The sequence below is a fragment of the Prorops nasuta genome, unplaced genomic scaffold, assembly GCF_024137725.1.
Source record: "Prorops nasuta isolate Cenicafe-Biocafe unplaced genomic scaffold, Cenicafe_Pnas_1.2 PNAS00067, whole genome shotgun sequence".
In the NCBI taxonomy this organism is placed as follows: domain Eukaryota; kingdom Metazoa; phylum Arthropoda; class Insecta; order Hymenoptera; family Bethylidae; genus Prorops; species Prorops nasuta.
In genome coordinates, this window is record NW_027116864.1 from 116,658 (window position 1) to 139,353 (window position 22,696).

The window sequence follows — 22,696 nt, forward strand, 5'->3', positions numbered from 1 at the left end:
CGGCAACCTATAGCTTCTCGATCAACTATTTACATTAACCCACCATACCATACATCTTACACGCTAATAAATTATCGATTCAATTATTACAATGCGTATATAGAACCAATGAAAAAATCTTGACAAGGTTCACGTACGTTGTACGTGTATTGATTCTTTAAAGCCACACGCAAACAAACACATCGACACACATATTGCATCGAGCGAAATTCGTACGTATATGTATACATACATACGCTCACGCACACGCACATTTATACATATTTATATATATATATATTTGTGCGTGCGTGTGTGTGTTTGTGTGTGTAATAAACACCGCAGATGAACCACGTGATTCGAAATCATACACGGAGAAATAATGTACACACTAAACTATTAATTAATTATACATACAAGAAACGTACGTGCATAAATAAATATATATATAAAGAAATAAATATATATATATATATACATCGTTCGTCCGCAGTTTACACTAGGAGCATTAGTCAATGACAGAGTTGATTGGTGGGTGACCAGTGAAATGCTGGTTTTGCGCCGATATTTGAAGAAAACTGGAAACTCGTATAATGACATGGTATATAATTGGATGTGTCATGAGGAAGTGGCGGAGAGGTTTGGATGTGCGGAAAGAATTTTTCTTGAGTAGGATCGAAGGGGATGTGAATTTGCCTGTGCGAGTGCCTGCGTGTGTGAATGCTATATATACGAATGAGGGAGAGGAATACAATTCGTGTCGAGAGGGATAAGTAAATAGGGAAGAGTTACACTTCTTAGCCATACGCACACGGCTACGTTAGCATTGTACACTCTTTTTAAAATCTCACAAGACCCAGAAAGGAAAGACGCAAACGTGAGAACCAACTGTTAAATGTAATTTTTACAGAGGAGGAGGAGGAGGAGGAGGAAGTCGGTACAGTACAGTACAGTATATATAATTACCTTGTTTTCTTCAAGAAAAAATGTCAAGTTTGAGAATCAAAGGAAGAAAAAGAATGGGACGCGTATAGATACATACTCTTCTAACGCGATGATTTCTCCAATTGTTTTAGGATAAGTTCGTGCCGAGATAAAAACGGCAGATGGAGCGATAAAGAGAAAATCGACCTCGTGTAGTATAACATTATATTTTCATCGGAAACATTTTATTGGAAGGGTCAAGTTAATCACTCCTACGCATAATCGAGCAATCCGATTAAAGTACAGATGTCTTCTTGCTGAATTTTCAATAATTTTCCGTGTAATACCGGTCACGAGAGGTACTAATCTTACGCAGTGCTTCGCAATCTGTGTCTAACTGTTCTTCGCCGTATCTGCTTCCACAAGAAAAGCAAATCCATTTGTTAATCTACACGACTCGTTCGACCAGATATTCGCCTTTTGTTATTACGCTAATTAAACTGTTCGTTATTAAACTATTATTAATATTAAATTTGCTAATGAATATCATCGTGCGATAAATTATTACTATAAAGAACGGATATATGTACGACAATTATAGTACGGTTATTATTGTATTCAACAACACAGGGTAAATAAAAAAGATGTGTTTAAATTTGGGACGCGTGTTGTGTCGAACAGCGGCCGTTTTGTTTTTTAATGCGTGCGTGGACGTGCACGTTGGAAAATGAGTCAATTCTTACGAAGGTTAGCAATATTTTAACACGACCACAAAAATGTAACGGCGAGTAATAAGAAAAATTACAAGCACGTAAAACAGCGTAGCTAATCGATACACCTTGTCTCCTTAGGTTGGTGCGTATAAAGGATGCGAGATTATTTTATTCTACAATATAATATATACGTGAAAGAGAGAGAGAGAGAGGGAGGGAAAGAAGAAAATCTTGGAGATGAGATATAAGAGCTGGGTAAAAGGTATACATATAGGCTTGTGTTTATGCAATCTCTCTCTCTCTCTCTCTCTCTCTCCCTTCTTTGGAACTGAACAAGTAGCAACTGTTTCGCTCCACTTTGAAAGACAAGACAAAAATTCCCTGCACCGGACCAATCGTGGTTACCAGAAAACCCTGGCAATTGCAAAAGAAAGAAAATGTCGCGTGACATTTGCTAGGTAGAGCAGTCTTGTGAAAGAGTACTCGCGCGCGAGTACATTAATTATATAGCAACAAGAAAAAAATTGGCAATTATAGTTCTGTATACCGTTTCAAAAGTTTTCACCATCCTGATGTTCTCGCTTTTATTTCGTTATATTTCGATAAGAATTACACACGATCGGTGCATCAACATAGCTGAGAAAGCTAAATAGCCTGCACCAGCTGAATTAAAGTAACCAGTTACAGCACGAAATTAAGGAGCGACACGTATCAATCGCGGTACATATAATAAATAAGAGGAAAGAAAAGAGATGGATCGAATAACGCGCACCGGTGATGATCTTTACAAAAGTGAACATTACACTAAGGATATAACACCAGCTCAAAAGAATGTAAAATATAACGCGATTCATCATATAGATTTAAGTTAAGACTGGAAAAGGCAAGGTATGGGGCAATGGAGGAAAAGTAAGAGAGAGGCGATCACGCGCTCTTAGCATGATAATAACGCTCGGTGTGGCTCCAACGTATACATCTATGGGGGAAAAGAAGCGCGATCCGAGGAAATTTTTCGGCCCACCGTGGATGCGGATGATCGGGAAGCAAACTCGCGGGCGCTACAAGAACGGGACATGCTTGTCCCTCTCCATAATCGACATTCATCGCTCCATACTCGATCCTTAGGCAATCCCTCCCGCGCACTCCAACGGGATTACCTATGTTATAAACATTTCCTCGCGTAAAAAAGAGAACAATCTTTTGGAAAGGCAATACGCTCGATCCGAGACGGAGCGTTGCTCCTTGTCGAATCAGACGATTCTCAGGCCAGCGAGATGCAAAACATTGCCGTTCAGTAGTAGTTAGCTTACGTTTGATACTGCGTGAATTGTAACGAGCACTGGAAAACCATTTGACTTTTACCATCTTGCCAATGGTTCTCCGGAATATATACACACACACACACACACATCCTCCGATGAGATTAGCTATATGTAAATGTACATATATATTGAGGAAGTAATTCGATCAATTATTATTAAATACAAAGAAACCATAGTTAAATATTGGCAGAATAATAATAAAGTGAGATGAAGATTAAAGTTTAGGAAAACGCCGACGTAAGATGCAAGAGACGTATAGAGGTAGAGCGAGTGAAGAGAGGAAGAGAAGGAGACAGACAGACAGAGAGAGAGAGGGAGGGAGGGAGGGAGAGAGAGAAAACGGAAGGAAACAAAAATATATGAGTACAGTCCACGCGTTTATATTTATAAATATAAAAAATAAATAAAAATTGAAATATTACGTCTATATCTACAACTAGCATATAAAAAAAAATATATATATATATATATATAAATTATATATATATATAAATATACATATTGAATGAGTAAGAAAACAAGAAATATATTATGGCTATACATAGCAATTAAGACGAAATACAAGGATTATGAAGAGATAACAGAGATATTAAGACATTGTTTTATGCATTTGTATATATATATAATGATTGATGTTTTAAAGCTAATATACTACTATTGTATTGTAATTTTTGGATCAAGACCGATCGTGAGAGAAGCAGGATGCGCGAGGCGTGGTTGGAACGAGCTTGCCATGAATGGAGCTTTCAAGCTCTCTGCGTTTACTCTACTTTTTTTACAAAACTCAAGAAAAAAAACATTAAACGTGAAATATGAATTCACGCGGAGAAGAATGAGTTAATTATTTCAATAAGAGAAAAGCAAAAGGAGGTACGAAACGATCGCTCATTGTCGAGTTCGACCGCTTCACGCGCTATTATAAATATATAAATATACTAAACACACACGTATAAATAAATAATAAATACAATATTTGAAATTGAAACGTATAACACAGATAAGGGAGAAAGAAAGATATGTGTGTGCGTGCTCGTGTGTGCGTGCTGCATGCGTATTTGTGCGTGTGTGTGCTTGTTTGTCGAAGAAGGGAAGGATTAGAGAGAGAGAGAGAGAGAGAGAGAGAGAGAGAGAGAGAGAGTAGTAAAATGAGAGATATTTCGTGTTATAAAGAGTCTACGGGGGATATTAATTATTTTACATTATTATTCCACACATGGAAGCGTTATACGACGATCAGAATTTACTAAGAAATATAAAAATTTTCAGACGTAACAACAGCATCGCACATACACATGGATAAATTCGAACGATTATGCCTAATATTTTATCTCACCATGTCCATTTTTTAAAAACACGAATCAATTGTCTCATAATAATAATGTAATTACACCTTATTAAAATTCAATAAAATTAAGTGCATTGGCAATATTAAAGGCAATTGAGTAAGACTTGACGGAATATGTATACACGTGTACTTTTCTCTCATATACATATAATTAGTAGACGTATAAATAAATCAGTATGCGAAAGGGTCCGATAATACTTATTCGAGTTATTATACTATAACGGGATTTTGCAACTCTGATCATGTACTTCCACATTTTCACCGCGATATAATGTTGAAAATTCCTACATCGTTCAATCATTTGACATAACATTAAAAAAAAGCAAGCAATATCGAATATTAGTCTAAGACGAAGCGTTATTACTAAATTGAACGTATGCCAGTCAGTCAGTCAGTTATGCAGCAGCAGCTTCTACTTAACTAAAATTAAGTATATTATTGATATCTAATAAATCTCTCATTAAATACCTCACTACGCAAATCTAACAGCACTATACGAGTATATGTAATGCCGAATTAAAAATGCAATTTCCCTGGACTAGAGAAGATTGAAGAAACAGCTTATGCAATTGGAGTTTGAACGATTGTTCGAACGTCTGCAAATTTATTGACATTACCAAGCTTCGGATGCGTTTAGTCATTCTTGTGAAAAAAAAAGAAGAAAAACTGCTTTTAACGAGGCATTTAATATAAATCTTTCGGGTGCCTCCCTCTGTACGGGATAAAATATTGTTAAAGTTGTTTGCGATTCGTATCTATTGTCATAAAGCAAGCATTACTTTTCGCAAAAAGCTTTTCCATTGTTTCGACGAATAAAATTATTTTACGGTCATACTTACTCGCTATTTACACGATTAAAAATGGAGTTACGTACGCACAAATGAATATTGTTATACACGCGAGAACATTTTTTCAAAACAATAGTCTTTATTATAATTTTACGAGTAACGAAATAAACGTAAATATCCATGAAACTTACTCGGGAAAGCATTGACCTAACTGCTATATACACACAGACATTTCACGTAAAACTAGTTTCTTTAATTTCAATATTGTACCGCTTCTGATAAGAAAAGGCATAATTCTGTTCATCCTACGAGTTTATATGGATAAAATGACGATTGAAATGAATAAGTAAAATGTTTAAAGAGACACGAAGCCCCCGTTGCTTCTTCGCGATATATAAATGGTATGATGCGCGCGAGCAAGAGTAATTGCTGGTTAGATAGACACAATTATTAAAATTTCATTTTAAACCGCACGTTACAAACAACAAATTCGGAATGTTGTTAAAATCCGACGGTTATACAAATGAATGCATTAGTCATATTTATTTAATTGGCATCTTTATTACATCGTAGGATGTAAAACCAATTGAATTGCAGGCTTCCTTAAACTATTGTACAAAGGAAAGCAAACAATGAGCAAAGATATAGAAACGTGCTTTGTACGCATGCAAGAATGTAAAATTGAAAACGACATGTAAAAGTCTTTAATTTTTCATCAATTCAATATCAGTTATTCATGCTAATTATACATATTATTCATATTGATACTAATCGCAGTCGTTCATTACACGGTCTAAAAGAAAAAGCGTATGTTATTGTTTGATCGATCTGATTTAAGAAGGATAATAGATAATCTCGGTATATATATTATTAAGTTTTTTGATCGTGAAGAGACCCGACAAAGTCGTTAGGCTCGTTTCGTTAATGCCAGTGTTTACTTATAAAATTAACTGCCAATATTAGGAGAGGTCTTGCTAAATTGGACAATTTTTCAATCATTTATTTCGGAGAAACAAAGTGTTTCTCTAAAAGAACAGCAGATGTAGCGAAACATAATCACAATCTTCTAATCGAAACCATAGGCAGAACCTAACGATTTTACGGGGATTAGATATGCGTATAAGGAAAAACTTACTCCGTGCGATATGGATGTACATATAGATCTATATTATATGCACATGCAGACATTTACAGGCAGGCGCGCGATCGCAGATGCGCTCTCTCTCACACACACACACACACACAAAATGAATATGTATAACTATTGTAGCTATATAATAATGTAATTTACACACATGCACACGTTCAGATACGCAGGTACACGTATAATTAACAATTGTTAATTCTTCCCGAGAGGAACAAATAATGCATAAAGTATCTAATAGCATTTTGTTAACTAATCACGTCCTGCAAGCTTATATCAAGTGACACTACTAAATTTCTTTCCAGCAATTCAAATATTTTCTTTCTATATTTTCACTCAAATTTTATCATTAATTCGATTTTGTACATATTTTGTAGGAGAGAAACTCCCCGCGTTTTATAAAAGTATAATTGATAGTGAAAATATCGCCTCTCAAGGTGTCACTCCTTTAATGTGTGTTACATTTATTTTATAAAAGCGATAAAATACTGATGGTTTAAGGAATTTCTATTCAACAGTTTACATATGTTATTTTTCTGTTACCTATACAACATCTCACGACTATGAAATCAACTGTTCAGCGGTCGTTCTTTTAAACCAAAGGATTACTACACATTCTATTATATTATAATAATTTAGTAAAATTCATGTCCCTACTCTTCAGTAAGTTTTTATATAACATAAGTTATTAGATAACGATTACGCTAATTAAAAAGAAAAAAGTTACTCTATTTAAAAGGTCCATGCTGCAGCAAATATTTAAAAATTGCATATTACAAGTATTACTAAATCAATCAAAAGCTGAGTCGCATCAGAATGCTAACGTGTAAAATGTTCTCTTTTCGTATAAATACAAATAAAACTTGAGATTTTTCTTTAACTCGCTTATAAGCTTTAAGCCACGATCACGGCTCTAATAATCTTATACCGTCGATGTAGAGAAGAATCTAGATACATATTTTAATAAGACTGTGTGTACAAATCTCTTAGGATTCTTTGACTCGTTTAAAAGCTTTCCTTGTGCAGTTTCTCGAGAGCTAAATTACTCAATTATCATAGATTTTTAAATTGACATATCAGCTTGATCTATATAAGATCTTAGTTTCTTAATACGCTGATTGAAAATGGATTTTACTTGGCGGCTCAAAAACTATTATACTTTCTTTGGTATAGTACACATTAATATACTTGTAATTTATGTTAAAAGATATAAGCTGCAATAATAATGAGCTTATTTTTGTAGAAGCAACTAATCTTCTTTCCTTACGATTTAAAACGAGAAAAGATATCATTCAATGAAAGGTGATAATACACGAGTCAATTTAAAATTGTTATAAGTAAGAGTTCTGAGTGATGCTAGAAATAAAGAAAAAAAAAAAATAATAGAGATAGTAATTTAGCTCGAGAGAGATGCAGACAATTATTATTAGCGCAGAAATCTGTATTAAATTTTGTCGTTAATATGACTTTCTATTTTATGATACGCGTCATTTACAAGAGACATCGTTAGTAGAAATAAAGCAGTTTTGTTGTCCGCTACACACACACACACACTACAGTTCGAATAACGCGTCATAAATCCGCCAAATACTTGAAGAACCCATTACTCTATAATAGCGTATAGGAGTTTATGACTTGACATTTGCATTGGCACACACACACACACACACACACACACACGTACATATAAACGAAAATAATAAACTACCTAAAGTCAGGAAAGCGAAAAATACGAAATTTCTATAATTTAACGTATGGAAGTATTGGGATACATACGAGAAAATGGGACGCGCGAGGGAGTAGCTGAACATTCAACGGTTTGGCGCAGCTTGCGATAAAAAATTTGCAATATAACAAGCAATAAATAAGTCACTTTCAATTCCATGTATATTAAATAATTATGTGGATGCTTAATGAGATTAATTGAATTAAACAAGCAAACAGAAAAATAAGATGAAATACCAATTTTACATATTCTTACTAATCATAACTGAATACGTATAGCGACATACTAAATTATACGAACATGTATCGATTAAAGGAACAAAAAAAAATGATAAATAAATATAAAAAGGTCTGCATGCGCGCAAGTGGGCAGGCAATAATCTAATCTACATAAGAGTACGTAAAAGTTTCAATTTTACACTACCGATAATAACAGTAACGATAAGGATATTTAAGATGCATAATGATTTAAAGTAATTATAATGTTGTACAGAATATTTATGATACGCTTACTGCTGGTGAAAGAGCCGTGCGAGTCTGAAGCTGAGAATCTTACAATATTACCGGAGAAGAACGAGAAGAAATAATTTTCAAATTGAGATTGGTTAATTCAAACTAAAAATGGAAAGCTTATTGAAATTTTTGGAGAACGCACGACTCTCTTTCCAAATGAGGCCAGACTATAATGGATGTTTTGTAAAATAAAGCAAAACGACTACCAGAGTATTAGGGTGATTTTCGAGAAAAACTGCAGTCGATTATTCCAATTAGTTCGAATTGTTTTAACGACGCTTTTCTCGAATAATCGATCAGCTTGGCTCTTTTCTGTACGAAAACTGAGCACGATAACGGGGATGTTTTATCATGTAAAAGGGATAATCTCTGTTTAGTTCTTACAGAAATTTGGGATACGAGAAATTATTAACTGTAATTGGTGCAAGTAAGAGCCGGTAATCTATAATTAACTGTGAATGTATACAGACAAAAATAAATATAACATTGCGATTATAAATATTACGCTGATAAAAAATAATAATATTGTACCCCTCTGTACATATAAAATATATATTATAAAACAATGATTATTACTATATGATTTATTATATATATACATATATATATATATATATATATATATCATATTCATATATTACATATAATTATAATGAGTATATATATATACATAAATATACATATAATTTATAAGTTCACGTTATTATGTTTATTATTGTTTACTTATTATCATATATATATATATATATATATGATTATTATTTTATATTACTGCTACTACTACTACTATTACTGCTACTACTTTTACTAATATTATTACTATTATTATTATTATTATCATCTCCATCATCATCATTATCATAAACATCGTGATAATTAATTAAAATTATTACGATGAAAGCAAAACAGCTATCATGATTATTATTACCATTACCATTATTATTATTATTATTATTATTATTACTACTACTATTATTATTAGCTATTAATTGCTACATTAATATTTAAGAGAAGGTTCACAACGTGCCGTGTGTATGTGGGATTAAATATATATATAATATAATGGACATTGTTTAAATGAAAATATTTCGTGCATTTATTCTTCTTCCCTTCAGCAATAAATTCATAGTACCCAACAAGAAATTGTTTCGGGTGTAGTTCAGCTATAGTGTAGTATATCAGTTTATACGTTAAAGTGTGGAGTGGTGCTAGCCGAACCACACACACGATTAAATTTCCTACTGTGTACATAGAATTGTATAAGGAAAGTATGGATCGGTTGGACAGAAATTAATATGAAACATGTATTGGCGAGGGCAATTTACAAATAAAACACAGTATTTAACGAACTCGGATTACCTACTTGGCATAAAAAAACCTCGTTCTTATAGGAAACAAGCCGCGTACAAAATTGTTCACAAGGGATCTGTAGATAGTACAAAGGACACATTTAAACTTAAGGGGATCCACGACCGACGAAAAATTTAATTCAACTTTATCTCCGAAAATAATAAAAATATGAAATTTTTAGTATAGGTTGCATTTACTCGTTTAACAGTACTTCAGAGCAATTATAGCCCTACTAAAGCGGGAGAACTTATAATACGTGTCTTTGTCTAACGCGTGACGACTCTTCTCGGTCGGTAAAACAGGCAATTTTTATATTCGAATAGCTGCATTAGTTTTTCAAAAGAGCCTTTGACATTTTTGGACGTATTTACTTCTGTTTGGTTTTAAATTACTCATAGAACTCTTCTTGAGGGCGCTACAGCGCCCTTTTTTCAATATTATTAATATTTTCCAAAATATTATTGTTTATAATTTTCATAAAAAAAATGCTTTTAATGAGTTTCTGAGCCTGTAGCGCTCTTAAGTACTGTTAAACGAGTAAATGCAACCTATACTAAAAATTTCATATTTTTACTATTTTCGGAGATAAACTTGAATTAAATTTTTCGTCAGTGGTAGATCCCCTTAATTAGATATAAACAGGTAGGAAATACCCAAAACAAAAATTCAATTTGTTCAAAATGTACCATTTAAAACTACAAAATAAAAAAAAACTTATTTTTAGATGGATTGAATATACTATATGATGCTCTTGGGTAATTAATCATACACAACAAGCAAAAAACAATTTAAATTCTTTACTTTGTGATACATAGAAAATTTTAAAACCAGAATGCAGACTACAATCTTATTCGGCAATATCTTTACTAATGTTTGCTATTTGCATACAAATTACGAATTAACTGACATATACGTTTATTCAAACAGAAATGTCAAACGAGCAAATTTTGGCCTAGGGATTTTTCCGAGAAAATTCTCCCTCTACTGATCAAGAGACACGGTAGTGTCTCGACGGCAAGTACATAAAAGTAGGTATAGACGTGTCTATACCGCCGTCCAGGCACTACTGTATCTTATACAGCAAGATTGGCCGTCTCAATTTTTAAATCGATTTTTTTCCGTCAATGAAACACTGTCATGATTTCAGTAAAGCTTTTCTTGAAATGGATTAGAACAAGCTTTTATTTGAGCCCATAAACATCAAAATTGGTTCACGCAATCCAGAGATCTCATAATCTGTTAGCTATATATATAACGAATTTAATTTCTTTCCGTCATCTTCTTCTTCTCCAGCCAGAGTGTATGTCTCGGGCTGAAGTTGGTCGCTAAGAAAAATGACGTCATTTTCACAACGCTTCCAACATAATATACTCAACGATCAAACTATGTATGGTTGTGAACTGTCAATTCGGCGACTATATTGAACTGTGTAAATTGTAATGTGAGGTTATTTTTATTTTAATGCAGTGAGGTTATTCATCGTGTTGCGATATTGCATCTGTTAATTTCTACAATCACAAATAATTCAATTAACAGTGACTGAAGGATTCGCGAATTAGATAAGTATAATATTATATTTTACAATACAGGATGTAGTATATACTTTGTGGTACTTTGTGGTATTTCTTTTTGCAGATAAATTAAGACAGAATATTTTCATATTCATTGATGAGGATAGAGCTGACTGGATTAAATAAAATTAATATTTACAAGTCTGTGCCAATGAGAAATATACTTTCAACAGTAATGTGCATCGGTCATTATCAGGAGGATATTAATTGAAAGAAATTGTTAAGGTACTTAATAATCATATGCTAAACTTTCAGGTATTGAAATCATTAATCAAATGCATGTTTTGCTTTTTGTTTTCTTTAAACTGATATTGATTGTAATTATCCGATAGGTTATATCATATATATATAAACAAATATTTCAGATTAAATTATGGCAATGCTAATTTGAAAGATATGAAACATTCCAAAAAATCTTTATTTACGTAAAATACAAGTTGACCAGTATTTGGATTTGAACAAATTATACGATAGTAGATGTTTACAAAAGATGCGAAGACAACCAAATATTACAGAAGTTAGGTCAACAAGCAATAAAGAAAATGGAGATGGGGCAAAATCAAATACTGGTAAGTAACTGAGATGTTTCATGTTCCTTCAAATATTTATTTTCTTTGAAGATTAAGATTGTTAAATGATGAATTTGATTTTAGGCTTACGCATAGTGTTATCATTTAGTATTTTACAGTCACTGTGCAAGTTTATTATAGCAAATAGTAATACTTGTGCTTTGACTTAAATACATTTGGTACAATTGAATTAGAAAACCAAGGAAGAAGGTTCGCTCACATACTGACTATTGGAGTTGAATCAAACATTGGGCTTTTCATTCCTGCATTCTGGTATTTGAAACAGGCAAGGATGAAAGCATTGAAAGATTGGCAAAGTAAGAATAAGCCAATATTCCGATAATCGTCATCCATTGCTCAGCCATAATTTAAGGATGAGATTCATTGGATGAAATTCTGTAAAATTGAGTTAATAACTGTTGATTGTTTTCCTCTGTTACCTATGCTAGTATTCTAGGCCAAAGGCAGTATACTAGTCATTGGTATGCATGAAAAAATGCACGTTTATTCTCAATTGAAACTCAGTCCAAAAATTAATGGTTTCCACTCCATTTTGCAGCACCAGAAATCCGACCAGTTTCAACAGTGTATAGAAATTAGCGAAACGAACATTTGAGGACTCTGGCACAGGAAATGTTATAAGGACGACTCGCTAATATATCTCCTATATCACCTTTGTCAAGAATTAGCAGCATAAATGTGATAGTAACTGGTGCTAAAAAGAAACGTGGTATGCAAAACGACATAGTCAGCTTTGAATATATGCTTGATTGTAGCTTATTCAAAGCTTTGCGAATTGCTTGTCTAGTCTTGCCCCAGTATCAACTCAAGTAGTTGATGAAACTAGTGAAGTCTGGCAAGGTCAGATGGTGGTAAAAGTCAAATGTTGATAAACAGAAAATGTAAATTAATTAAAACATACATTTTACTTAATTATTTTTATATGTTGAAAGTATGTTTATTGATTATGAAAAATTTAATCAAACTTTTATTATAGTGAAACTGAAAACATTAAACAAGTAGCCGGGGCATTAATTATGAAGTTCATTTATGCAGAATGCATTACAAATATCAATAAACTCAATGCGTTGACTGTGATATTTTTTCAATATTAATATATATTATTTTATTAGTTAAGCTCTGCTGTTTCAAAAAACGAGAAGTATGGAAATTTTCTTTAAATTCTGTAGAAAAATTAAAAGAATTATTTAATTTTTTAAATATTATACTCTTACAAAACGTTATGAAGTCCCACAAAAAACAGACTTCGCCTGTATAAAAAGGCGGCAAGTACATAAACCATTTAGCATAAATAATATAGTAAAATTATCCAATTAAAAAAAGTAGTGAAATCCAAATATTAGGCAAGTTTATTTTTTCACCTTAGCAAAAGTTAAATTTTTGAAAAAAAAGGAACAACAAAGTTACTTGCCGGGCCCGTAATGTCCATGCACAGTGGGAAATTGAATCGTGTGTGAGATTCAGCTATAGCGTAGTATAGCAAATGTCATGTTAAAATACAGAGTGAAGTTAGCCGAAACACAGCGATTCTATTTCTCACTGTGCATGGACATTACGGGCCCGGCAAGTAACTTTGTTGTTCCTTTTTTTTCAAAAATTTAACTTTTGCTAAGGTGAAAAAATAAACTTGCCTAATATTTGGATTTCACTACTTTTTTTAATTGGATAATTTTACTATATTATTTATGCTAAATGGTTTATGTACTTGCCGCCTTTTTATACAGGCGAAGTCTGTTTTTTGTGGGATATACATATACTTCTATAGATTGTATAGTGACATATGGACAGTTTTCGTATTTGTGCTTGTATTATAACACATTTTTCACAATATGATAATAATCCACAAGAAATAATATGCTTAGCATTTAATATTGCTTGTCTTTCTATGAAAGATCTTTTTAAATTTTTTATTATCCCTATTGATTCCGCCATGTTAGTATTACATCGCTGTGCTGCCATCTGAATTTACTTGAGATCGCGAATCTGAAGTAATCTGAATGATAAAAAACGCAGCGCACACGTGGGTGGTAGTGATGTCCATATTATATCGATATATCGAAATATCGATATTTTTACATTGATATTTCGATATTTTGTATCAAGTTTACGTTGCACGATATATCGGTTTATCGATACTTAGATGTCGATATCGAATTTCGATATACTGACTTGCGCGAAACTGCATTTGTACTAATTAAGCTCAATTCACTCTGAACTTTCTTGGTAAAACTATATGAATGCATAATCGAAGCATGCGAAGAAAATTTAATTTCCTTCACAACTACCACAATTTAAAATTAAGAATTAACGGTATAAAAATTCGTTGAAATCTGATTAAACAAAATTGAAGGTATAAGTCTCTTTTTTAGTTAACAATTAAAAATTAATATTATGTTTAAGCGTAAATGTTTAACACGATTTTATTGTAAGCAATTTTAATTATATATTTTTATAACACATTTTTCAGGACCTTTTAATTAATGTTTTTCACAAGAATTAATTTAATCTCAGAAGTACTAGAATTCCCCTCATCAGTATGTGCAAATCCTTTCCATTATTTATCATTACTATTCTTTCCTTTTCTTTTTATATTTATATATTTAGTAAAGTTGATTTATCGTATAAGTAGTGTTCTCCAAACATTATATTAACTTATAGTGCCGAGCCTTGTATGGAAGTATTTTATAAAAACAGCTACTGGAGGAAAATGCAAGATATGTCAAGTAGAAGTAAAAAGAAGTGGGAACACAACCAATTTAAAAACTCATTTAACAAGATACCACCCAGATTTGGACTTGAACCCTGATTCTGTTATTAATAAAAAACCATCATTGAAAAGAAATATAACAATGGTAAAAATGATCTACATTATTTTGCATTCCATTTCTTCTAATATCACATGTTTATTCACTCATTTTAAAATTACAGACTGAATATGAAGTTGGCTTAGAAAATCTTGATGAACCTGATTGTTTAAATAATTTAATTTCATCTTCATCGAGCGCCACTATATCATCAGATTCCTTATCCGTAATGGAAAGTCCATATTTAAGAAAACAACCAAGAATAGACATGTCATTGTACAAGCAGAATTCATATCAAGGTAAAGTAAAAATGACAAAAGCTTTTAATTTTCATTCAGCGAAATGAACACTATATATGTGTATAACATCAATCATTATTATATATAATATTATTCTAGCTGGAGGTAACAAAGAAACAGAAATAACAAACTCATTGTTATTCATGATTGCAAAAGACAATATGCCATACTTAACCGTAGCAAAGGAAGGCTTTCAAGCATTTATCAGATTGCTATGTCCTTTGTATAGAATTCCTAGCAGAAGTACACTAACGAGGCTTCTCGAACAGAAGTATGAAATTTTATCAGAGAAAATAAAATTATATCTCCATCAGACTGAATATTTATCGCTTACAACTGACATCTGGACCGATCTATTAAATGTTAAAAGTTATTTAGGGTTAACATGTCATTACATATATGATGACAAACATAAATCAGTGGCATTAGGAGTAACTGAACTGAATGATAAGCATAGTTCTGAAAACCTTGAAGCGTGGCTTTTGAATACTGTAGATCAGTGGAAAATATGTTTTAATAGTATTATATGCATCGTCTCTGATAATGGGGCAAACATAAAAAAGGCTATAAAGGATGCATTTGGTGCAGATAAGCATCTTTCTTGTTTTGCACATAGCCTTCATTTAGTACCCTCAAAAATATTAGAATGTGATGAAATACATTTGATATGCAAAAAAATTAAATCTATTGTTACTTATTTTAAAAAATCTGTAACTGCAATGGATTCTTTACGAGCTGTATCAAATTTGAAACTAATACAGTCTGTTGATACAAGGTGGAATTCGACCCACGACATGCTAGAAAGATTTATAGAATTGTCTGATAAAGTTGGATCAATACTTCTTAGATTTCCTGCTGCTCCAGTTATGGTTACTGCTACAGAATTACAAATATTAAAGGAATTTATAGAACTTTTAAAGCCGTTTAAAGAAGCAACTAAAATAATATGTGGTGAATTCTACTTAACGGCTAGCAAAGTCATACCAATAATAAGTACATTAAAAAAGAAATTAAATCAGTTAAATCCTACAACAGCAGCAGGAAATAAGATGAAAGAACAGCTAATTCAACAATTTGAACTGAGATTTTGCAATATTGAAAAAGAGTTTATTTTGGCTTGTGCAACAATTCTTGATCCCAGGTTCAAGTCAATTCATTTTATGGACCAAATTGCTTGTACTAATATCACAAATAAATTAGCAACCATTTTAAATGATTCAGTTTCAAATGATGAAAATTATGAAAATTATTCAGATATTAATATGAATACTAATCATTTTTGGTATTATCATGAAACATTAGTGCATGAAATAAAATCAAAAGGGAAAGATAATTTTAATAATATACCAGAAGATTTAAGGGTCTACTTAAACCAACCTCCAATACAAATAGATGCTTGTCCCATAAATTATTGGAAAATGAATAACTCTGCGTTGAATAAATTAGGGAGAAAATACTTAGCAACAATTGCATCATCTGTTCCTTGCGAACGATTATTTTCGAAAGCTGGGAGGATAGTAACGGAAAGTAGGAACCGCTTAAATGGTACACATTTACAGCAGCTGTTATTCTTAGGGTCGCTACATTTGGAAGACTGGAAATTATAAGTTAGCAATGTCAAGATTTTGTATCTTACTTAATTAGGTAAGCTGTGTTAGTGATATTAATTATCATATATCATATGTACTGTATCTCAATTGTACAATAATTTTTATAGATACTGGAGTAAGCCTGAGCCTACAGGACGTAACATGAAATCTGTGATGATTTGTACTCTACCGCTCTTTCATACTTCATGCAGTAGCCTAAGGTTAACTTGATAATTATTCATCTATTAAGTTAAAGAAAGCTAATATAAACTACATATTAGTTCACAAACTATAAATTTTACAGTAAATATTAAGAATTCTTCATTTACTTTTGTCAGTTTTGTTATAGGTTACGTCAACTATTGGTATATTAATTAAGCATCTATAGGTGACATCATTTGCTAGCTGTCTTAATATTACGTTATGTTATATAGTTGTATAATAATTATCATATATTATATTTTGTGAAATTTGAAGAATTAATTAAAAGTAAGGAAAAAATAAATATAGATATAATAGCTTTTATTTATACATAGTAGCACTTAAAACAATTTACAAAGAAAAAACTGAAAATTTAACATACCATTTGTATTGAATTTGTTTAAAAATTCACTTTATATAGTTAATTACATGTAATAACAAAATCAACTGTGCGTATATTATTATTATACTACATACATGACATATTCTATAAGTATCGATGAATATCGAAATATCGATACAAGGAGCTCGATATTTTTCACGTATCGATGTTATGCTGCGCTATACGTATCGATACGAAATATCGATATAGTTTGAAGATTTGAGCATCACTAGTGGGTGGGAAGCAGTGGGAAGTGTGGGAACTGGGAACTCTGGGAAGCAGTGATGCCAGACCGACGGTCTACCTTCTGAGTTCTGGCATCACTGCTGGGAAGTGGGAAGTCTGGGAAGTAGGAGGTAGGAACAAGAGTTACAGGTTAACGTGTGGTTTTATACTCAGTACCGGACGTACTAGAAAAGTTTTTAAACATCCGAATACTTATCCTTATTGTATTTAATAAAAATGAATAAGGTAGAGCCCGAACCAGTGTCAAGTGATGAAACAGTTAAAAAGAATGATGATCCTTATGCATATCTGGATAGAGATGACTTTACATCAGAAAAGTATAAAATAGAAGTAAGAGGTCTACCTAAGTATTATGGAGTTGGAGAATTAAAGAGGTTTATAAATGAAAAATTAGATCTGAAATCTTGTAAAATAAAACCTCTAAAGAAAGGTTGCAATATTTTGTACTTGTGTTTTCGAAATGAAGAAAATAAACTGCGAGCGATATCCGTACTTAATGGAATTCAATGGAAAAGTAAAACACTTAGAGCGCAGGTAAATCTTAATTCTTTTGTATCTTTTTTAATTTAGGTTGTTTCCAGTATATGCAGTATTATCTTTGGAATGGTTTAAGTTTTTTTTCTGTACTTGCCAGTGTCTTATTACTGGGTTTTTTTTTATTAATATTTATATAACTTGTTTTTGATAATCCAAATTTTATAGCCAGCTAAGCCAGCAGCTGATCCATTCCTAAAAAGAAAAATAGAGGAAGAGACTGCAAATAAGCGTCAAAAGACTGATACAAATGAGGAAGGATTGTCTCCATCAGAAAGAGTTCAAATTTCTACTATTCCTTTGTGCAATGTATCATATATAAATCAAGTAAGATTGTTTATTATTAAAACACTATTTTAATTACTTGAATAAATATTTCCTGAATTACAGTTAGAGCAAAAACAAAATGAAATGAAGTTAATTCTAAGAAAGATTGGTCTACAAATTTTTAATGAAAATAAAGATTTATCAAAATGGTTAGAAACTCAAACAAAGGAATATGACGGCCTACCTTGCGAGTTAAAACCTATACTTCACTCAGATGCCACACAAGAATACAGAAATAAATGTGAATTTACAATTGGTAATTTTGAATTTTAAATGTCTTATATTAATTATTTTTAATCAATTTTATCATGGATATATTTTCAATGCAGGGTATAATGTGAAAGGTGATAAAATTATAATTGGTTTTCGTTTATCTAGTTACGCAGCTGGATGTACAGCTGTGGGTCCAATAGATCATCTTTGTCATATTCCAAAATGTATGAAGGAAGCAGTAAAAGTAAAGTTTTTTGCCATATGAGTAACATTTCATTTAAAATTTTTTTATGATAATTGAAATCAGATGTTTTTTAATAGATTTTTGAAGGATTTGTACAAAATTATGAATTAAAAGCTTATAATCCAGTAGACCATAGCGGACATTGGCGCCAGATTACTGCAAGGTCTACACGTGGAGGTCATCTAATGTTAATATTAGGTATATCCGCTCAAAATTTAAATAGCGAGGTTTTGAACAAGCTAAAATTTGACCTTCAACATTTTTTTGAAAATGGAAAGGGTATTGAAGCAAAAGTTACTTCTCTGTATCTTCATACTTTAGATAAAAAGTAATTCTGTTAAAAACTTCTTACAATGCACAGTTGAGAATGTATTATGCACAATTCAATATATTTTTTCTTTTCAATACAGAAGTACTAATGGGTCAAGTGAAAGTAATATAGAACATATAAGTGGAGCAAAATTTATTGAAGAGGTGCTTTTAGGAATGAAATTTCGTATATCTCCCCTGGCATTTTTTCAAATCAATACATTAGGTGCTGAAGTTTTGTATAAAGCAGCCATTGAGTTAGCAGAACCAACCATGGACACAACAGTCTTGGATATTTGCTGTGGCACAGGAACAATTGGCCTCAGCTTTTCAAAAGTTTGTTCGCTAATAAACTGTAAGATTTATTGATTATAGATGTTATATAGTGACCCTGGAATAATTTTTTTTAGTACTGTGGAGAAGTTCTGGGTCTCGAAGTGGTATCAGATGCTATCCAAGATGCCAGACAAAATGCGATTGAAAATCAGATAGAAAATTGCGAATTCCTTCTTGGTAAAGCAGAAGATATTTTATCAGCAGTTATTCACAGAGCTACCAAGTCTTCTATTATTGCAGTCGTAGATCCTCCGAGAGCTGGCTTGCGTATGTTGAAAATTCCTTTAGTTTTTAAATTTCTTATTATTTTTTAATTAGAGAACATGTTCTCAATTGTAGATCAAAAAGCTTTATCAACACTACGAAATATGAAAAAAGTAAACAGAATTGTCTATATTTCTTGTAACCCTCGTGCGGCGATGAGAAATTTGGTAGACTTTGCAAGGCCAGCCTCAAAACAATACATTGGAGAACCTTTTGTACCTGTAAAAGCAGTAGCAATTGATATGTTTCCACACACGAATCATTGCGAGCTGATAATATGCCTTGACAGGTGTTCCAAAGCCATGGAACCGTTAAACGATTCTACTAATGGCGACTAGAGTTTTTATTGATAGAATAAAAGAAACATCTTTGTAACTATATTGAATTATATTTTATATTGTTAAAACCATATACTGTATTATAAAATATTGTTTAAGAAACAACTATTGAGTAGTAAATACATATAAACAAAAATTATTTCTTTTGTAACTTAAAACAAATTATGTTTGTTAAACTTTTCTGAAAATGGTAACAGTAAAAATATTATTGAATAACTTTTTGGTGAGAGTGTAAAATAAATTTGAAAACTAAGAATTACCTGACAAATTTGAAACACTTATATCACTGTTATTTGTGTCCATAGCTTTGCTAATATTCTTAAAATTGTGTTGAACATTATCAGAGATATCATCAATGGAGGATATATTTGATGGGCACTTTGATGTTTCTTCATCTACAGTAATCGTTATTTTTGCATTGATGCAATTATGTAATATATAATAAAACAGAAATTTATAGAACTTGATAGAAATTGAAAATGTAATTTTTACCTTTTAACATTAATTGATTATCTTCTAAATCCATGGAAATTTCGCTTTCACAAAATTCATAGTTACTTGAAAAGCAGCCACTGAAGAGACTACTATTATCGAAGTTACACTGTACAGGGAACACATTGATTTTAACACTTTTAATTTCTTTAACTTTAGGTAAATGCAAAACTTCTACAGTATTTTCATTTTCTTTGTTGCTGTAAGTTTGCGATAGTTGCTCTTGACTGCTGGATTGCTGTTTCTTAGCTTTTACATTCATATTCAAAGAAAATTCTGAGCTCTCGCTGCAACTATCGTGAAAGTCATTTCTTTCATTTATTATTACAGAATCACTATTCTTTGTGCCAAGTGCTTCTTGACTAATAAATGTGATATTTTCACTGACAGATCTATCAGCAAAATTTGAAACATAAGCAGTCTTATTATTAATCTTTGCTATATTTGTATCACTTTGATTAAGTATTATATTAGTAATTAAATTATTATCTTCAACTGCAAAATTGCTTTTAATCAGTGGGACAGTTTTTTCCCTTTCATCATTATTCTTGACACCAATATTCGCATCTACATTTGTTTCAACGTTATTGATGGTTTCAGTTGTAGCAACAGTCTTTTCTAGCACAATAGTAGACTGTGGGCTACTAGAGCCTTCAACATCTATAGCCATCTCAGACTCTTTAATCTTTTCTATCGTAGAGGATGATATTACTGAATCTGTCTCTTTCGAGCACATTTGTTGAAGGAGCGTGGAGTTTAATGATATCACGTCTAAAGTGAAAGAATTATTAATAGTAAAAACATTTTGGTTCATAGTATATTTATTATTAAATACCTTCAAATTTAGTGGCTTGATCAACACTAACGCGTCGTTTCTTAAATTGGCTCAAGCTCACTGATGGTAATGGTTTCTTAAATATGGCTTCTTCATTTTTTGCTTCTTCCTCTTGTATAAGCAATTTTTTCATGGATTCAGCCTGGAAGCGCAAAGTGTTTCTTTATAATTTCATATACACATATAAATGTAAATTATTTAATAAAAATTCTTATTATATTTATAATACAGAAAACAAACAAGAATGCAACAAACTTTTTTAATAATCTGTTGTAGTTCGATTTCAGCCTCATAGTATTGCTTCTTTACTTCTTCGTACTCTTTTTGATCATGTTCTCGCTTTAACATTGATTGAGCAAACTCTACAATCGCTATACAAGTTCTCTTCCAATCGATTTGATTCTTCAGTCTTTTTCTTTTCTGTTCTTCCTCCCATTTATACTTTAGAATTTGATATTGAATACGAATTTTTGTCAACTCTATTTCAGATTCTTTCATCATTACAAATTCTGGTATTTCCTCATATCTTTTCTACCCAGTTAACAAAGGATAATAAACATAAGAGATAAAGTATTCAAATTAAAAATGATTTAAGATCTTTGCTATTATGGCACCTACCTTGTAACTCTCCCACACTTTGTCAAATTTGTCACCCATTTCATGAAACCTAGTTATTCTTAGCATTTCCAGTTGAGTTTCAGGGTCGGTTTTATTCCTCACTAATTCTATCTGATGGTTAATTCGGTTAATATCTCTGTGTAGTCTTTAATTGTAACAATAATAGCGATAATTAAATTAATATTTCTCACAATACATGATTTTCCGTAATTACCGTGAAAGAGTAGTCGTTAAAACTTGTAATGAATTAATTTCATCGTGTTTCATTTCTCTTAATTTCTTTCGTTCGTTTAATTCTTCCTGTGATTTTTCCCTCAGTTCTGCTAGTTCCCGATTTTCCTCTGACAATTTATTAAAACAGTTAAATATTCAATTAAATACAACTAAAATTATTAATGTTGTTATGAATATCACCTGCTTTCTCCTCTTCCATGCGTTGAATTTCTGCTAGCAAGCAGCTTTCCAATAAAACACTAAATTGCTCATCACCTGGAGTAATATCCTCATTATCCATTTTTACTAAACGTTATTATTTTACTTGATTTATTCAATGGTAAAGTTTATTAAAGAAACCAAAGAAACTACAGAACCGATCTACAAGAGATATTCATCAACGAGCTTGCGTTGTAATCAGTTAATTTAATGGTTGAAATGGTTGCAGCGCGGATTGTAGCGTTGTAAATACTTGCAATTGGAATAGC

The 22,696-nt window shown here is 31.7% G+C and overlaps 3 protein-coding genes across 6 annotated transcripts; 2 read left to right on the forward strand and 1 right to left on the reverse strand.

The window, feature by feature from the left end:
• The first annotated feature begins 14,190 nt into the window (after positions 1-14,190).
• Positions 14,191-17,467, forward strand: LOC136784733 (zinc finger BED domain-containing protein 4-like). Of its 2 annotated transcripts, XR_010824448.1 has the most exons (6): positions 14,191-14,314; positions 14,623-14,816; positions 14,893-15,067; positions 15,167-16,711; positions 16,785-16,877; positions 17,006-17,467. XR_010824448.1 is itself a non-coding variant. In XM_066745613.1 (5 exons), the coding sequence occupies exons 2-4, from the start codon at positions 14,814-14,816 to the stop codon at positions 16,672-16,674; spliced, it is 1,686 nt and encodes a 561-aa protein (XP_066601710.1). In that variant the 5' UTR covers positions 14,191-14,314; positions 14,623-14,813; the 3' UTR covers positions 16,675-16,711; positions 16,785-17,467. The 2 variants fall into 2 exon arrangements, 1 of the variants encoding a protein (XP_066601710.1); XM_066745613.1 differs by having other exon boundaries at positions 16,785-17,467.
• A 61-nt stretch (positions 17,468-17,528) lies between these two features.
• LOC136784717 (tRNA (uracil-5-)-methyltransferase homolog A-like) lies at positions 17,529-20,304 on the forward strand. The gene is made up of 8 exons (XM_066745587.1): positions 17,529-18,019; positions 18,188-18,346; positions 18,410-18,602; positions 18,676-18,803; positions 18,881-19,131; positions 19,214-19,448; positions 19,523-19,715; positions 19,788-20,304. The coding sequence occupies exons 1-8, from the start codon at positions 17,702-17,704 to the stop codon at positions 20,048-20,050; spliced, it is 1,740 nt and encodes a 579-aa protein (XP_066601684.1). The 5' UTR covers positions 17,529-17,701; the 3' UTR covers positions 20,051-20,304.
• Positions 20,118-22,682, reverse strand: LOC136784718 (putative leucine-rich repeat-containing protein DDB_G0290503). 3 transcript variants are annotated; one of them, XM_066745588.1, is made up of 8 exons: positions 22,410-22,682; positions 22,210-22,336; positions 21,996-22,140; positions 21,633-21,908; positions 21,378-21,519; positions 20,543-21,313; positions 20,311-20,445; positions 20,118-20,231 (listed from the first exon to the last, which is right to left on the reverse strand). In XM_066745588.1, the coding sequence occupies exons 1-8, from the start codon at positions 22,507-22,509 to the stop codon at positions 20,203-20,205; spliced, it is 1,725 nt and encodes a 574-aa protein (XP_066601685.1). In that variant the 5' UTR covers positions 22,510-22,682; the 3' UTR covers positions 20,118-20,202. The 3 variants fall into 3 exon arrangements, with proteins under 3 accessions (XP_066601685.1, XP_066601687.1, XP_066601686.1); XM_066745590.1 differs by lacking the exon at positions 22,410-22,682 and having other exon boundaries at positions 21,633-21,903; positions 22,210-22,335; XM_066745589.1 differs by lacking the exon at positions 22,410-22,682 and having other exon boundaries at positions 21,996-22,106; positions 22,210-22,327.
• Positions 22,683-22,696: the final 14 nt, after the last annotated feature.

Bases quoted from the DNA above. Each gene is read 5' to 3' on its own strand.
- LOC136784733 (XM_066745613.1), top strand. The intron at 15,068-15,166 runs GTAAAGTAAAAA...ATATTATTCTAG, and splicing joins CAAGCAGAATTCATATCAAG to CTGGAGGTAACAAAGAAACA.
- LOC136784717 (XM_066745587.1), top strand. From the start codon at position 17,702: ATGAATAAGGTAGAGCCCGAACCAGTGTCAAGTGATGAAACAGTTAAA. The intron at 19,449-19,522 runs GTTTGTTCGCTA...AATTTTTTTTAG, and splicing joins TTGGCCTCAGCTTTTCAAAA to TACTGTGGAGAAGTTCTGGG. The intron at 19,716-19,787 runs GTATGTTGAAAA...TCTCAATTGTAG, and splicing joins TCCTCCGAGAGCTGGCTTGC to ATCAAAAAGCTTTATCAACA.
- LOC136784718 (XM_066745588.1), bottom strand. From the start codon at position 22,509: ATGGATAATGAGGATATTACTCCAGGTGATGAGCAATTTAGTGTTTTA. The intron at 22,141-22,209 runs GTAATTACGGAA...TTACAATTAAAG, and splicing joins TTAACGACTACTCTTTCACG to ACTACACAGAGATATTAACC. The intron at 21,520-21,632 runs GTTTGTTGCATT...TTGCGCTTCCAG, and splicing joins TACAACAGATTATTAAAAAA to GCTGAATCCATGAAAAAATT.